At 35.8% G+C, this 19,418-nt stretch overlaps 1 protein-coding gene across 1 annotated transcript in view; it reads right to left on the reverse strand.

Annotated features, from left to right (window-relative positions):
• Nucleotides 1–19,418, reverse strand: part of tp73 (tumor protein p73) — a 43,913-nt gene that overhangs the window by 14,728 nt on the left and 9,767 nt on the right. The window contains exons 6-7 of the mRNA XM_084389397.1: nucleotides 4,014–4,200; nucleotides 2,946–3,061 (exon numbers count right to left, since the gene is read on the reverse strand). Coding sequence (XP_084245523.1) covers nucleotides 2,946–3,061; nucleotides 4,014–4,200 — 303 coding nt within the window. The remainder of the gene's footprint in view (nucleotides 1–2,945; nucleotides 3,062–4,013; nucleotides 4,201–19,418) is intronic.

Genomic DNA, 19,418 nt, shown 5'->3' on the forward strand with positions numbered 1-19,418 from the left:
TATGGGTTGTGTGTTATGAGAGTATGTGCATGAATGAACAGTATGTTTGTGTATGTGTGCTTTTGCACATAGAAAACCATAGAAACAGTTTATAACGAGAAATGTTCTCTCTGAAGCATTAAGCACACCACACTCGTAGTGTACTTCAAAGTTTATATATATTTTTTAAAAACTTTACTTGCAGATAATACAATATTACTCAAATAAAAGGCCACTTAAGTGTACTTAAAGAGAGTAGACTTTAATGAATATGTACATACGTACATATGCTTCGTGTCGTGCCTAACAATGTTCCTTAGCTGTTATAAATGAACTGTAAAGCACAGCTTCTTGTGGCTTATTACTTTTAATGCGTGACAAGACACAAGAGTGCGGTACTATTGGTGTGCGCATCTGTGAATCTCCTGTTTGTGTGACACACACCTTCGTGCGCAACAGAAAGCTGCTTCAGACAACGCTTGAATGAACAAAAACACAAATTTATGCCAAAATGGCTGTTTTGTCGAGTATCCTCGAGCACAGTTAAATGAGTTAAATGAAGTCTTAAATGTATGTAAAGAGTTGTGAGAAAATAGGATGTGCGTCAGGTCTTAAACTGACAGCAGCCTATGATGTCTGTGATTAAAGTTATTCAAAGAACAAAAGACAGAGAAAATCACTCAAATCTCTTGACTGAATAACGTTTGTAGCTTTAAGAACGATTAATCTATATTTAATTGATAATTTATGCAGTGAATACTGTAAAGAGTTTGAAGTGTTATTCAATATATATCTTACCTGTTAGACCTGAAAATCTTAAAGCACTGTTAACAAGGTTACATGGTTCAAAAATACGTGCGCATTCGTGTCCTTTTGTGCAAATGTAAGTTGTAAGATTACTTTAAGATTACTGTAAAATATGTTGTCTATATCTGATTAATCTCATATAGGACGTGTTGGGTTGAGTATATTAACCAGCTATAGCAAAGCACTGCAGTTTACCGACCGTTGTTCATTAACTGTTCAGTTTCAGCTCAAATGCAATTCCCAACATTACTGACTATGGGTTATTTGAGATGGTCATATTCTTTTTAGATAGGCTATTTCTTTTTCAAAATCATTGATGATATTAATAATGCAGCAGTATTATTTTGTTCTCATATTTTTTTTTAACAGTTAGGTTTTATTAATTGTGATTAACTTATAAAGATGTACTTAAAGGGATAGTTCACTTTGAAATTAAATTTTGGTATGTTTTAGCTTACCTCAAGGGCATCCAAGATGTAGGTGTCTTTTTTTCCGCAGTAGTTTCAATTTTGATATTTTTAGGTCAAACCGTTCTTGTCTGTCAGTCATATAATGCAGGTCTGTGGTCACCACATCAAAGAGTATGCACAGAGTCCAAATTAAAACAATTCCCCATCGTCCAAATTAAACAATTCTCCATCGTAAGTACACATTGATGGCCTGAGACACGAAACGAGCGGTTTGTGTGAGAAAACGAACAGCATTTATATCGTTTTTACCTTTTGTACACAGCGACGTCCAAGTGATCTGAGGGCGCGGGCGCTTCCTAGTGTGTGACGTGTACGCAGACTGGTGCATAGCTATATACACTAGATGTCGCCTTGGCGACGGCAGTTCATTGACCGAATGCCGTAGCCAAGGCGACATCTAGTGTATATATCTATGCACCAGTCTGCGTACACGTCAGATCAGATCACTTGGACGTCGCTGTGTACAAGAGGTAAAAACGATATAAATACTGTTCGTTTTCTCACACAAACCGCTCGTTTCGTGTCTCAGGCCATCAATGTGTACTTACGATGGGGAATTGTTTAATTTGGACGATGGGGAATTGTTTTAATTTGGACTCTGTGCATGCCCTTTGAGGTGGTGACCATAGACCTGCATTATATGACTGACAGACAAGAACGGTTTGACCTAAAAATATAAAAATTGAATCTACTGCGGAAAAAAAGACACCTACATCTTGGATGCCCTTGAGGTAAGCTAAAACATACCAAAATTTAATTTCAAAGTGAACTATCCCTTTAAGTCCTTCTTAATTGGGTCAAAAACAGCCCTCTTTACATCAACTAACTGCATTTAATATAAATTTAAACTAAATTACACTTTCATTTAATTGACAATAACAATTAGCAAATAATTGCAATTAGTTCACACTTAAGTATATATATTTTAAAGTATATTATTTCCGTATAAGCACTCTTTTTTAACTCTTTCCTCGCCAAACATACACTTTTCCTTAATTTGTGAGAGAAACGCTTCCCCGCCAAACACAGAATTTTCCGTGTTTTCACTGTAAAACGCTAGGGGGGCGCTATGACATCTTCTGAAAGAGTTCTGAATTACCTGATCAAAGCACATGGGAAGAAGATGCAGAAACAAGCGATGTCATATGTAAGCAGATGGAAATGTAAAATAACGCAATCATCAACATTAAACAGTATATAAATCAAAACTGCCTAAAGTTATCGAATGAAATGTCGACCCAGGACGAGGTATGTTTTGATCATCATTCTGAAACCCATCTGGATGTAGTGCTTGACAAAAACGTGATTTTCTCAACTTTTTGCTCAAAATGTTGCATTTTTTATTAAACTTACCCACATTCAAGGGTTGATAAAAAAAAAGAATGCATGAAGCTTTAATTTTGTTTAAAAGCAGAGGGTCTGTTCTTTCTTATGATATATTGCATGTTCAGATATGGGAGTCATGACATTTTTGTGAAAATTATCAAAAATGCTGGCAGGGAAAGAGTGTAAAGCATGCTACTTGTTTTTCACAAGGTTAAGTGTGAGAAACAATATACATTTTTTACATTTTCTGATGAAAATGTGAGTGATTCACCCTGTTTATGTGGGGTTGCTAATGCGTTCTGAGTAGGCGTGAGAATTGTTGAACATTGTGAACTGACATGCATCTGCAACTATTCAACTAACCTGTGGATTCTCATAGGGAACTAGCACACTCTGTCGGCCTGTCACAGGGTCATCCACATACTGACTCAAATTATTGCCCTCCACCCGTATCAAGTGACTGGCAGGAGCTGTCTGACCTGGACAGAGAGCAGGAAAAGAAAGCTTCTCAATTAGAGGAGGAAGGACAAGAGGAATATTTCTGTTTGTGTTTGACAATCTTTCTCATAATTATGATAGCTTTGGTTATTTTGAGGTGAATACCCAGAATAATACACTGTCACTGGATGTAAATAGGCAAATACTTAAGGGTCTATGATTGGATCATTATTGCAGTGATTATTATGTTTCTAGCATGTTATATGTTTGGTTATGCTCTTCTTACCCTAATTGATGGAGTGTGTAGCTTTTCATTTCTTAAACATTCATGTAGGAAGACACATCATGGCCATATTCCAGGATGATAATGTGCAGATTCATCAGGCTCAGATTGTGAAAGAATGGTTGTAAGGATCATGAAGAATCATTTTTACACATGAATCGGCTCCTCTGAGTCCAGATCTTAAACTCATTGAAAGTCTTTGGGATGTGCTGGAGGAGACTTTACAGAGAGCTGGACTCTTGCATTGACAATACAATATATTGACCATAAATTGACGCGCCTCTTGATGGAAATAAATGTTGTGATGTTATTTCCATCAAGAGGTGCATACATTTTTGGTAAAGGTCTGTTGCCAAACACATAACATGCTAGAAACATAATAATCACTGCAATAATGATCCAATAATAGACTCTTAAGCATTTGCCTATTTGAAATTCATTCAGCAACTTTTTTGTGTTCATATAATGAATAATGATAATAATAATAATAATAATTAAAGACTTTACTTCAATAGTTATTCAAATGTCTTTGTTAACCAATTTGGTCTATTTTTACTGGTTTATAAATGCTTTCAGATGTCCAATCTGTTATGATCTGTTATGAAGCATATTTACATTTTATTACACTAACATGAACAGTCAAGCAACGGAAAAAGTTGCATTTACACAATGAAATGTCACAATATCAAACAAGAATGAAGTTTACAAACTTTCATTGAAGTCCCGTCCAAGTTCGTGGTTAGGACAACGTTTGACCACCTCTGTGACGTGTTCAGCCTTCTTGTAGATGGGCATGGCTCGTATCACGCTGCCGTTTGGGGGCGAGGAAGCAAGCTTGATCTGAATCGGACAGGTCTTGGCAATCTGACAGTACAGTTTCTTAAGCAACGGAGAGTACTGCAGAAAAAATATGGAAATAAACAATGGGTTATGCATATGTATAAGCATTTGAATCAATACTGCTTATACAGTGAAGCCAAGACAAAATATTAAAAATGCAAATTTTTCTGAAAACTAATTTGGTCCTGAGTCCGTCTTGGCAAAATGTTGGTCTTTCATTACACTAAATAACCAGATTTGTTCTGAATTTCCTTCTTTGATAAATTAAGACAAATTTATCATCACTGGACGAGGTTTCTCTCTCTCACTCTCACTCTCACACTCACACTCACACACACACACACACACACACACACACACACACACACACACACACACACACACACACACACACGGCACATGTCAGAGCTTGTCTAAAACTATAAAGACATCCCAGATATTCCCTCAAAAACCAAATGTACAGGCCCGCTTTGTGCGGACTTGTATTAATGTGATTCAGATTTTATGAAAGGGAGATTGTACACCAGGTGCGGCAAAAGAACAAATGTGATGAGCACTGTTTGCTGAATGCTACTGATTTTGCAATCATACTCATATCTTTAATGCATCTCATGAACTAAAGCTCATGGAGTTCATGAAGTTGTACAATTGTGTAACTTACATAGTACAAATGACATCTGACGTCTTAAAACCTGTCACAAGTGTTAGAATTGAACAGAAACTGCATTGTAAAACCAAAATAGTTGAATGAACTTAGCAAGAAAACAATAAAATTAGTTTTTTTGCTTTGGAGAAGCAAATAAGAAATATGTTAGAAATAATTATATATATTTATTGATTTAGAAGTAAGTAATTACACAAGGCTATGCATTACCCCAAAAAATAAAACGAATGTCAACAAATACTTGCCGGTAAATTGTGACAAAAAGAAACTCAAGAAATATCTATATATTTGTACAAATATTTTGACATATTTATATTACTTACGGACTTTGTTCACAACTCACTTTCTAATATTGGTAGATAAACATTAATTTTATCTAAATATTTTTTATCTTAACATAATTGTATCTAAAATTCAATACAAAGTCCAGTTCAGCCCAGATCTGACAACTTCAATTACTGAATGATGAATTGATAATCTCATAATATTTTAGTTAATATCACAATAAATTATAATATCATCAAAGAGATGTGAGGCATATAGCGGTAAGAGTATTATAGAGATTTGACTTGGGTCAGTAAGCAACCACCCAGAAAACCCTAGCAAACACACAGCATAGTAATTTGTGACATATTGTCATTATGACTATTTAATTATTCAGACCTAAACAAAAACTAAAAAAGCGTTTTTTGATACTGTTCACTTTATTTAAACAATTCATTGTGATTTTACACCATTGATTTGGTTTTCTCGTTTAAACATGATTGCTTTGTGTTAAACTGACGTTTTTGGCTTAATTCAATGTTTTCATTTTTCATTTTGAAAATGATGTTTCAATCAAGTAGGTCAAAAATGAATTTTGCTGCTTGTTCAGTTGACTTAAAACAAGTTAAACCAACACAATATTTTCAATATGTTGTCACAACATAAACCACTTTGCTTAATCCATTTGAGATGTTATCACATATTTTGTGCCAGTTGTTAACACAGCTTAAAATCCCTCATGTAGAGACTGACTAAATGAATTTAGGCTGTGTTTACACTAGCACAAAATATCAGATTTTTTTACCCACATCTGACACAGATCGAAATTTGTTGCACATGTGTAAACCATAGACTGTAAAGAAATATGGACGTAGTGTCCGTGACGTCACCCGTAGGTTTCTAAAGAGCATTACTGCATCCCAAAGTGGGCGGAGCCAGCCGTCGCCATCTTTGTAGCGCGTCACCGCACAAAGGCGCGATTAGCTGAGGTGACGTGACGCTAACAGACAGCAGACAAACGGCTAGTAGTGACATAAGCGGCAATCCACCTGGCCACGCCCTTAATTATGCAGAAATGTAACGCTTAATATAATTTAAACGGATGAGTTCTGAAAAAAAAAATCACCCCCCTCACAGTTGTCATGAAGGGCAAAATTTGCTATATAGACCAAAAACACTTTTTGCACCAGGCTGTAAACTCATTTTTTTTCTGCTGTAAAGTTGGGCTTTTTAACATGTGGGGTCTATGGGATTGACTCCCTTTTGCAGCCTGTCTCTAGCGGCCAGTCGATTAACAGTTTAAGTCACTTCTGTGTTGCCGCTTGGTGTAAACACAAAAATCTGCAAAAATCTGATTTTTTCACATTCATTCTGAGCCACTTCCAAATGTGGCTTTAAATCAGATACATATCCAATATCTGGACACCTGACCAACCTCTGTCCCGTGATTTAAAAAAAATAAAAGAGCTTCGCTACTGAAAGCTACATTACAGGCCATTTCTCAGCAAAGAGGTGATAACATTCACTTTTAAAAAAAATAAACTAACAAGCTTTACTATTACATACAGACGCACATTTACATTCACACTCACAATCTCTCTCTCTCTCTCTCTTTCTCGCTTTCTCGTTAATTTGTTTGAATTCATTCAAATAAATTAAATCTTATCGCACTTCTAAAATAACAAACGGAAATTACCGTTATTTTAACGCTATATTCGTTCAGTCAGATTTTGTGCAACAAACATCCATGACAGCTTTTAGTACAGTTGAGGACCTGCTAACAAGAACTTTAGTTGTTTTAATAATAAAAAAGTAACTACTATGTAAATGCCATGGATGTAACCATGATGTCATACTAGAAAAGCTGTGATTGGCTTGTTAGTATGAGTTATTATTAGCAGCTACACTAAAAAATATCTTACTGTAATTAAATAATGGTTATAATGATCCATGTGATTGAAACATGTTATTTCTACTCAAATACTTTAGGTAGGATGAACTTGATTTAATCAAGTTATTTGGACATGTTTAAGTTTAAGTTTACTCAACTTCTTCAACTTCAACTTTTATTTATTTATATAGCACGTTTACCCGCAACGTTGTTGCCCAAAGTGCTTCACAGTTACAGTAAAAAGACATACATATATAAAAACAGAACATATCAAGCCTAGCGGATGAAGGCATATTTCACACTCTTAAACATCTCCCTCACCCACCAGCATAATGAGATCAGTGTGTATGAAGAAATAAAACTAAATAAAAGTGTATACCTACAGTGTACACCACCCTTAACTAAAGGCTAAATTAAAAAGGTAAGTTTTTAGCTGCGACTTAAATATTTCTATTGATTGAGCTAACCGGATATGAAGGGGGAGGCTGTTCCACAACTTAGGAGCCACAACTGAAAAAGCTCGGTCACCCTTTGACTTCTTTTTAGAAAAGGGGACCGCCAGCAAAGATTGGTTCGTGGATCTTAGTGTCCTGCCTGTTGTGTAAGAGTCTAAAAGATCCACAATGTATTTGGGGGACCTGTTGTGCAATGCTTTAAAAACCATTAATAAAATCTTATATTCAATCCTGTACTGAACCGGCAGCCAGTGAAGATAAGATAGTACTGGAGTAATGTGGTCCCTTTTTTTAGTGCCAGTCAGAAATCTTGCTGCGGCATTTTGTACCAACTGCAGACGACATAGTTGACGCTGGGGGATCCCTGCATAAAGAGAATTGCAGTAGTCCAGTCTGGAAGTAATAAAAGCATGAATAACAATCTCCAAGTCTTTATAACTGAGAAGGGGTTTTATCTTAGAAATCAATCTAAGCTGATAAAAACTGTTCTTTACAACAGAATTTATCTGTTTATCAAAGCTTAGAGATGAGTCAATTATTACCCAATTAATACTCAATTCAGTTAAGTTCATCATACATAAGGTATTTGAGTAGGGATAACATGTTTCCATTATGAGGAACCACTAAGTTATTATTATTTTTATTTATTTATTCATCTACAATTGCCATAATAATAAAAAACACCACAAAGTGATTTGATTCCCCTGCTAACCTATAAATATACAGTAAAAGTGGCGTAATAGTCTCTTTTCTGTGTAGTATTGTTTAACTTTGCAGTTATTTCACTGTAAGAACATCAGCACAACTTTCACTGAGAGATTATGTAAATGAGTAACATAAACACACATACACACATTAGAGAGCCGCATAGATCATTGGGTGAAGATGTGTCAGCACAGGGAGACGTCTCAACACGCCCATGTGACACACACACCCTTATTCACATCATCTTACCACTGTTTTACACTTAATCCCTCTACTTTGGACATAAACCATTTATCATTCAGTTGAATTTAGTTGAAATTATTGTTGAGTTGAAAGAAGCGTGATAATTCAAAAATGGACTCATTGAAAGATAAGAACATTAATGTGTTTATACCACCAACTGAAAGTGGAACAAGAAGAGCTCAATTGGTGATGCTAATGGATAAAGGTCCCAAAATGGTGGGTTTCACAACGATGCTACAGAAGAACCATTTTGGTGAAACTTTTAGTGAACCGTTAAATATAAAACAACCATTTTTTTTTCTTTGTATGAAAAACATTTAAATAGTAAAAAGAACCTTTCTTCACTAAAAAGGTCCTTTTGTGCAAATTAAATGTTAACGATTCTTAATGGAACCATAAATGCTAATAAAGAACCTTTATTTTTAATGATGTGAATGATCTACTACGGTATCTTCTATAGATTCTTCCTTTGTAGCACATCTTCAACCAACACAATTCTTATCAAGAACCATTTTTGCTGCATTGGGTTCTTGAGTTGCTAATCATTCTACTTTACATTATAGGTGCTCCAGATCAATGTATTGGTTTCTGGATTCTTTCTGAAAGAACTTAACTTTTATAAGAACTAGAGAATAAATAGTTATTAGAATTGAAAAGCTTCTCCTACACTCTTAGAAGTAAAGATGCCAAAAGGGGGGTTTCATAGCAATGTCATAGAAGAACCATTTTGGGTTCCCAAAAGAACCACTAAGTTCTTAAAATAACCACTTTTCTGTGTGAAGTGTGAAGAGCATTTTAATCATTTGAAAAATCTTTTTTTACTATAAAGAAATTTTGTGAAATCGACAGGTCCATGGATGTTAAAGGCTCTTCATGCACTGTAAAAAATCCAACTTACGTTTTGTATGACAAATTCAGTTTTTAAAGTTTATTCAACTATTTAACATGAAAAAAGTTGAGAAAAGTTGAGATAACTCAAACACGTAAGTTGAGAAAACTCAAAAATGTCCTGCAGCTGGTTGCCTTAAACTTTTAAGTTTTCTCAACTTTTTTTTTTTTTACAGTGTGGAACCATTTATGAAAAAAAAACTTTATTATATAAGAGTATATTAGATATTCAGAACCAAACTTTTTGGTTCTAATTGGATTCATTTTTACGAGTGCTTCCACTTCAAGGATTTTGATTCAATAAAATATGTGCAACATCCATAAAGGGTGTTATTGTTGAGGGATCAAAATCAAGCGGCAATCCAATAAACTGGATTTCCGAAAGCTGGACCCACCTGTCTGAAATTCACAGTGGTCAATGATTGCTTACAATGTGTGTTACACAGTGTGTTGTTGAAAACAGCTTTTCAAAAAACTTTTTTTCCACAAAAACATTTCATACTTGTTGTCCTTATGGATAACCATATGGCCCCTTTAGGCCATTATGATGCTGCTAACAACCCCTGAAGAACTTTTATAAATAATATAATATAATAAAGTTATTAGTTTGAAGAAGAAATCAAGGTGAATGAATATGTATATATCATGAATAAAGATAAAACCCATCATCTCCATTGTAAGCAATGCAACGAACAAAAACACACAAAGCCATTTGCACTGCAAGCAAAAGAAACAAAGCACGAAATGTGCACTTTGTAGACATCTTGCTTGATTATAATGCAGCGCTGCATCGCTCGCCTGCAGTGTGGAGACGGTGTGAAGTGATGTAAGGTAAAATAAGATGATGGGCTGGAGGAAGGTGAGCATTGGAAAGGCACACGTTCGGGCAGGCTCGCGGGCCTAAGTGATAATGACGAGTCTGACAGCCTGATGGACATGTTTCAGCATGCCACCCGCAAATTCAGCCAACTCCCCATCTCCGTCGATAAATTCACAAATGTGCTGCCTATGCTAACGGCTGTGAAATTGCAGCCAGCATCACATACTGCTCCACTGTCCCTCCAAGGACATGCTTGGGAGAAATAGTTGCACTCCACAAATAAAGAACTTTTTAAATAGTAATAAAGACTTGCATTAGCAAGAAAAAACATACAGCATTAAAAAAAAAAAAAGTGTCATCATTTACTTGCCCTCATGTTGTCACAATAGATCAAAATAGATTTTTTTTTTTTTTTTTTTTTATGTCTCATTTCCATTGTTGTTTTGTAGGTTTCCCTGCATATTACATGCAGGAAAATATCTATCTATCGTGGCCACGAATTAAGGATTTGTTCCCTCGTTTGTGGCCTGTTCCCTTTTTTTGATTGAATCAAGGAAGGAAACTAATTGCTAAAACGAGAGAACAAAAAAATAAGTTGTGGGAATGAATCCTTAATTTGTGGCCACGGTATATATATACTGTATTTTCTGCATGACGTGTGAGGCTTTACATTTTTGGACCCCATTTACTTTCATTGTATGGACAAAAGCAGTTCTAACATAATCCAGATGTTCTTGAATAAAAGGCCCTGTCACAGAAATAAAAATCTCTAAAAATCACCTCTAGATTTTCTCCATGTCATGTCAAAACTACTATTTGCCATTTTTACAGCACACTGATCACATTTATTCTCAAGTTTTTCAGATTCACTTAACTTCTATTTGAGCCTCGTCTGAGCTCAGAGCACTTAACTTATTTCCATATTTTTAGAGGGACTTAGTTTGGAGTTGCTGTTTGCAGACATGTGGAAACAAGTATTCTTTACAGGGAGGGGCAGACCTTTTTTTTTCTTAAAACAATAATTGTTTTGTTAAAATGTTCAGCATAAGAAGATCTCTGAATTCAGAGACTGGGAAGACGACAAATAACATTTTTGCACAAAATTTTAGGTTAGAGTAAAAGGTTCAAATAAAATTGGCTATAAAAGGAAGTGTAAAAGTAAGAAATATATATTGTGGAGGATGCTACTGATATATTTAGCAGAATGTCCAAGATGTACTTTTCCACGCAATGAAAGTGAACAGATGTCCATTGTTCCCATTCAATTTCACTGTGTGGAAAAAAGAAAGTAGCTTGTACAATCTGCTAAATTTCCCTTTTTGTGTTTTGTGCAAGAAAAAAAACTCATGCGGTTTGGAATAACATGAAATTGAGTGCATGATTTTCCATATTTAGCTGAACTATCACTCTAGTTTCATTGCAAATAAGGCAAAACCAAACTAGAAGAATGAAGGGCCAACCTGATTTTACATCTAAAAATGAACAAAGTATGCATGCAGTGCATGTGCACATATGTAGGAAATCTCATCATTTGTGTTTGCTGTTAGGTTTTGTCATTTGGAGAGGAAGGATGCGCTGGCTTTGGGGCGTGTTTAGACCCGCTAGCTGACTATGAGGGTAAAAACTAAGAAGAGCAGCCTCAAATATTCCAGAAGCATAAACATGCTCAGGCTTGCCCAACTTATATGCCAACAATGAAAAAAAAAAGAAAGTGTTGGGGTCTTTATTGGAAAAGCTGAGGTGTCAGAACTCATTTTCATCCCTTATGACAGCTCATGCTTTAAGCCTATAATGTACATTTGAGAGGGAGCTTTTAAACAGTTATCCCTAACACACAATTTGTTTTTATGATTCACTCAGTGATATCATACTTTAATTGGGACCTAAGAAGACAGAGGCAACGGCCCAGGCAGAAACAGACATGATTTAGGAAGATAACATAAAATGACCCTAACAAAAGCTCAGCGATAAAAAAAAAAAAAACACCTTTAGGAGCTTGCACAAGGTCATTTGAGAAAGCTGAATGATCAGAAGGGGTTCAGAACCAAGGACAGGGACGTGGTCTCTGAACTCTGCACCAATCCGACTGTAACACACAGGGCTTGACATTAACACCCGCCAACCTGCAATGTAGTGTTGCCAAAAAATATCGCTTTTTTTGATACATATCGATACTGAAATATCTGGAACGCTTCCGATACTCATTTTCTACAGAATAGATACTTGATACCAGCCGCGCTTTCTCGCTCTCTCATCTCTCTGACACATATTTTGTGCTCACACCCAAAGTGCGCGCAGATAAAGCCGCCTCTCAGCACTAAATTGAGTTATTTTTCGCTGCTTATTGAGCTTAAACAGTCAAATATACGCAAGATAGTATCATAAATACTATATTCTGATATCTTCTGAAATCATGTGGAATGACCTGCCTATCTTAATTCGAGCAGCTGAGTCTTTAGCCATCTTTTTCGTCAGCGCCTGACCAATTAAAGGCACACTATGCAAGATTTGTACCTTAATATAACAGCTTCGAAATCATTTAGATGGTAAACAAACTCATAGTAGGGCGAATCATCCCGATAGCAAAGTGGGCAAAGATGCCGCAGGCAATGCAGGTTTGAGAGGTGGCGCCCCGACAAATCTCGCGAGAATCACGACTTGCTTTACGGCACGACGTCACACACATCAACAACATATGAAGCAGCCTCTATGGAAGACACTAGCACGCATTTCAGACGTGAATCATGGCAGAGTCGACGAAGAAAATGAAGAAGGCGCAGTCGGAAGAGTCAAGGAAAAGAAAACGACGACTCTGCGGTATTTACGACAGTAACGTTAAATACAAGTACTCAACAGCGACTCTAGGGGTCGCTGTTTGAGAAAAACGGAAACTGCATAGTGTGCCTTTAATAGCACTAGCACTTACCTTTTCTATTCTATTTGTTGTTGTTTTTCTGATAAAAAAAAAAAAAACTTGCTATGTGTACTGTGCTAGACTAACTGAGACTTGTTACAGCACTTGTATACTGTTACCCTCTTGTTGGTCTGATTGCTTCTATTGCTCTACTCATTTGTAAGTCGCTTTGGATAAAAGCGTCTGCTAAATGATTAAATGTAAATGTCATGTGATGTGCGATGAAATGCCTAAAATGTAATTTGTTATTCCCTAAAAATATTCCCCTCCAATATCAAACCTGGTGTAGCATGTCTTGACGTACTAATTTCAAATATGCACAAACAACTGATAGGAATGTTGTCAAGGAATAAAGAATAAAACTTCTGGTCCTTAGTACTTGGAATATAGTGCAAAAGTCATATGGACTAAATTTAAGGTACTTTTATTGTTTGTTTTTTGTCATTTTGGAACCGGACAGCTACAGTCCTCATTAGTGTTATTATTTTTTAACTAAAACTATTCAAAATTATTTTCATTAACACAAAAAAAGCTGAAATAGAAAACTTAAGCAAACATTAGAAATGACCTGAAAAATACATTTAAATTGAAGTACTGAAATTACTAAAACTAAAAGTGAAATAAGTTAAAGTTAAACAGAATTTTTTTACAAAATTCCACTGTTCCACATATGGAAAAGAGCAGTCAAGACATTCTGCAAAGCATCTCCTTTTGCATATTTATACATTTTACATTTATACATGTCACTCACACACTCCTTTAAGCAGGTCGTGTGCAATTCCTGATCATGTGACGTGGCTTAATTAAAACAATTAATGCAAGCATAATTATTGGCAAACATCACAAGCAGAGGTAACATTACCCCTACAATTCTAACAGTCAATTGTGCAATACTCCAGATTTACAAATGGTTCATCCATGAGTTTGGCTAAGAGGAATGTTGTTTCAGGTAGCGGTGTGAAGCCCACTGCGGATCAAGTAGATTACAGTCAAAATGCCCCCATGCCTCTCCCAAAGCATCCCGAGGCTACACAAATCCAAGAGCATCATGTCTTAACCCTTCAGTTCGACACACAATGAGTCACTTCCCACTTACACACTAATCTCAGATATCCTTATCCTGCAAGCCTTTGTATTATGCCTGGAAATTCCCTGAATTTGAGGTTGAGATTTCACATATCACAATAATCCTGAGTCATTTTTACCTTTCTCTGTTTCTTTTGGAGGATAAAGTAAAACGTTTACTGGTCTTTAGAGTGAGCGGCAGAATGAAACTGAAAGTTGTTGCAAAAAAAAAGTAGCAAGGCAAGCAGCTTCTTGTCTTCCTGACACTCACATCAAGTTACAAAAAAAGGTGTTGGAGTTACAAACAATAACAAGAATCTATTATTTATTTATTATTATTATTTATAGATATTCTTTACATGAAACTATGCAAAGCAGGGGTCTTCAATCTGGGGTCCGCGACCACTAGGGGTAAATTAAAACATGGGTAAAAAGTCAAAATTAAATATTAGCACCCTCAAATGAAAGCATAACCCTCAGTTGATACTGTAATAATATCACACTGGCGAAACAGATTTGGCAAATGCGCAGTGAGGTTTTGTGTTTGCGCTCTAGAGAATGTCAAATGTTTCTGTTTACAACGTGTTTTTGCAGCGTTGAGTCATCTATCCAATCACAGTCATGTTTGTTGATCTCTTGAACGCAGTGGCCAATCAGAGGTGTTTAAATCAGTTTTAGGAGTTTTTGTTCAGAGTTCTGTACGCACACAAATCATCTCATTAACAAACAAAGACACAATGTAAGTAAGAGATTCATTATGCAGTGTACACAACTTTATTGATTTTAATGGAACTCTGTGAGATCGCGAAATAAGTGACAGTTTTATAGTGATTGTAAAGTGAGCAGTCTTTTCACGCTTTCGAGGCTATATATAATCCATTGAAAAAAAGTTTAGTTTTTCATGCTGCTAAGAGGATCGCCGGCTGCAAAATTTCAGAAGTGACATCTATATATAAATGCATGATTGACTCTCGAAATTGCAACTGACATAGTGATAACTAGCACGGGACAAAATAGATGTGCGCAATGTAAAAGCAGACTAATAGATTCATAGAAAAATATTCATATCAATATATTTGGGATATTCAGTTCCAATTATTTGTAAAAGTAATGACTTAAATGTCTGACTGTAGTCGGTGCCAATAGCCTCGTGGGCAAGTGCGTCGACGTGTAGCGCCGTTGTGCTTCGGGCAACCTGAGTTCGAGTCCCGGCTCGTGGACCTTTCCTGATCCCGATCCTCTCTCTCCCACCTCACTTCCTGTCTCTAGCTACTGTCCTATCCTAATAAAAGTCAAAAGTCAAAAAAAAAAAAAAAAAGTCTCACTGTAAATTGCTTGTGGCGAGCAGGACGAGGCCGAGGGCCGTGAGAGACCAGCGGCGTGATTACTAATGAGCGCGACGCACCGGTCTCGTATCTCTCACAGAGGAGCGGAGCGGAAGCATAAAAGGAGGAGCGACGACAGCGAAGGACGAGAGAGGCCAGGCTTGGGCTATTTTATTTGATGTGTATGTTTTTTTTCATGTGACAGCAGTCGTCCGTGATGGGCCGGTTCCCGCCTCCTTCTTCCCACAACATCTAACTTAGTTACATTGCTCTTCATGTTTTGGTGGAGCCGTTGCTTACATATTGTATCTGCACTTTACTAGAGAACCCTCACCTATTTCAGATTCCAAACCCGTAAGACTTACGTTCATCTTCGGAACACAACTGAGGATATTTATAATATCTTGGTTCCCTCCATTGACAGCTACGCAACTACCACTTTGACGCTTCAAAAAGTTCATAAAGAGATCGTAAAACTAATCCACATGAATTGAGCAGTTTAGTTTCAAATTTTCTGAAGAGATTTGATCGCTTTATATGATGAACAACAGATTTTTTTTTTTTTAAATGAATCATCAACACACATCAGTTTGGGTAGATGAAGATGCAGGTTTGGAACGACATGAGGTTGAGTAAATGATGACAGAATTTCCATTTTTGGGTGAACTAACCTAAGCTACAAAGTTCAGGTAAATGTTTAATTGTCCATCTGACTAGTACAATTTATGACTCTGCAAATCCATTAAAATAATTTACAACAACTGTGAACGATTAATGAATTGTGATTTTGTATGATGCATAAATCTCAATTTAATTTTTCTATTAATATGGAAGGCTACATGCTTAATAAGTAACTCTTTTTGATACTTTTTGTATCGGGGGTCCCTGCCCTGAAAAACATTAAAGACCCCTGATGTAAAGAATATTTCAAAAAAAGATATGGCTTTAAAGACCTTTTGTGACATTTTGTATGTATTTTAGATTTAAAGCCAAAACACTAATGTGCTAGTGTACTTCCACAAGATATTAAATATGTAATTTAACTTTTAACAGACACATTTACAAATTTACAACCAGGAACACAGACTAAGAATAATAGTCAGTCATCTTGCACTCATGATCTTATAGACATTTCTGTACAATCAAATGCAAGAATGCGAACATTCCTCCCCCTGACACTACCTTTAGATGTTACTTAAAATAGGAGAACCAATACAAGTACTGCATCTGAAAGAAGTACATCGGAATTCACTCAAAAGTGAATTGTATTCACATACAAAAGAGTAGGCAAAAAGTACCCAGAAAACCTACTTCTGGCGAGATTCTGAAGTGTGCATTCAGTGGATTTGTGAATGGCGGGGAAGCGACGTAACTGACGCTGGTAGGTCACACGATAATGACAACATGGCGAATGTAGTATGTCCGGATTACATCCATACACACACTCATACTAAAAGTTGATGCCGCAAAAATTTAGGCCGAAAAGTTGATGTCACATGATCAGCTGAATAGTAATTTCTTTATCTTGATAATCCTTACATTACTAGGACAATGAGGTATTTCTACAGTGGCATATTGGTAACCCACTTTGTTTGCTGCATCAACACCAGTAAGTGTCACTATAAAATCCCAAACTACTACATTGAAAATGGATTTTATTATTGGTTATGTATTTGGAATATGTTTTACAAAAAAAACGAGTGAATTTTTTTTTCCCAAAGTAAATCCTTCCAAATTTGCTTCAGTGTATGATATCAGCTAGTGCAAAATAATCAAAAAATATATCCCCTTTTTGTTTATGTTGCACAGGATCATACAGCAGTCATCTTGGACTTATACTGACAACTAGTGGCATGGAGGATCATTTGCATGTAGCATTAAAAAAAAAACAAGTAAAAAAAAAACCTTTCAGATATGGATGCCATTGAAGTAATGCAATTTGAAGTCAGCCATTGTTCATTTATTCTGTAAGAAAAAGTGTCCAATAACATGTCATCTTTATTTTACAACCTTTTTTCATATTTTGTTAAACAAAACTGTTTACCGCATGAAAATGATTGAGTGCATTTTTAAAGGGACAGTTCACCCAAAAACCACTCACTCTACTCACTCTCATGTGATTTTAAACCTGCATGACTTTCTTTCTTGTGTAACACAATTTTTTTTTTTTTTATTATAATTAAAAATTAAGAATGTTGACAATCAAGTAGTTTTGGTCACCATTGACTTTCATTGCATGGACAAAAAAACAAAAACAAAAACATATTAATCAAAATATCTTATGTTCCAAAGAAGAAAGAAAGTCTTACAGGTTCGGAAAGGGTTAGGGTTAAGCTAATAACATAATTTCTAAAAGTTATTTCTATATGATAAAATAAATGTCAAAGATAAATTTATACATTTACTTAAAAACACAGTAAAGTCATTTTTTTACTGAAATTGCTAACATTAATATTTAGATTCATGCACATTTAACACTCGAAAACATGAGGTGATAGCTCAAAGTCCAGAGAAGTCGGATGGGTAATATGGACCAATCAGGAATTTGTGAAACAAGATAGCCAGGTGTTTTTTGAACAGGGAAGGAATATTCACATATAGATTTCCAATATATATAATATAAAGAAAACAAGACTAATAGCATGTATCATTATTTAGCTATGGCGGTAACTGAGGTACCAAACGCACTCACATTTAAAGCCTGCTTCTCTTACCCTGAAACGTAAACAGCAATCTGTGCTGGAAACTCCACGTATGCCCATTTTGGAAGCTTATCCTCCTGTTATTGTTGTTCACAGAGACCTAGTCTTTGAGAATGGAGCGGAACGTGGCGCGTCAAAGGTGACAGTCTTCACAGGCAGACACTGAGTGATGGCCATAGCACTCACCTTCCTGGAACCGCTATCATCTTACACATCCACATCAAGTCAGAGACCAAGCCTCACGCTTGACTTCATCCAACAAACAACCTAAGAGCCACCAACACAAGAAAGAGCCCCATCTCCTGTTTCAGAGGGTCATCTTCATGACAGACTGATGTAGCACCTTTCATCAGGGCGACACTGGACTTTGGGGAAAACACTGACTGCTCTCATTTCAAGCATCACTGTGATTTCTTTTCTTCGGTGGATGCAATAATGTATAAGAAGAAAGTATAAGCGCTATGTCTCTTATTAAATATCTGAACTAACCACTAAACCTAAGTATTAAACTTTGATGCATAATTTCTTTAAGCAACCAACCAGAACACTACAGCAACCATCTAGCAATGCTGTAGAAACCACTTAAAACAGAACACCCTAGCATCAGTTAAGCAACATGTGCATGAGCAACCACTTCGGACCACTTACAAGGTAAATGTTGATCAACAACATAAAAAAAAAAAAGATGCAATTCAGCTCCTAAGTTTCATTAGTCTCCTTAAACCTCAAGAAGAACCATGTGGAAATGGTAACAGAGCAGAGTATCATGATATAGATCTTTATAGTTTGTGAACAACTTGCTTCGAGCTCGAACTATTTCTAAAATCCAAACAAACATGTTGGACTCAGACACACTAAAGAATTTAAACTTTATGTTTCTGTAATTTAATTACAAAAGTTTTTTTTGATAAGGCAAACTTTTTTGATAAAGCTTTTTGAATGATTGTTTCTCAGAGAGAGAGCAGTATATCAGGGAACTGTCGCAGTTAACTTACAAAACAACAATCGAAGTACAAGAAACCTGACAGAGACTGAATTATTTAAAAAAATATACATTTATGGATAGATGACAAATAACATACCGCTTTTAACGGGAAGGAATATATTGCAGGTTTTGTGACTTGTCATCATATTTTCAATTCTTAAAATGTTTTATTTTCACATTTTTTTTGCAGTTTGCATTAAAAGTCATTTTGCATGACAAGTGTTTTAACATTTTTATGTAATGAAGTGCAAATATTCCAAAAATGTGGTCATAATACTGCATATATAATAATTACAGAAAAAATAAGATAGAAAATTAAGAATCTTCTTAAAGAAATTAATACTTTTATTCAGC

This window comes from Rutilus rutilus (assembly GCF_951802725.1).
Source record: "Rutilus rutilus genome assembly, chromosome: 19".
Lineage (NCBI taxonomy): Eukaryota > Metazoa > Chordata > Actinopteri > Cypriniformes > Leuciscidae > Rutilus > Rutilus rutilus.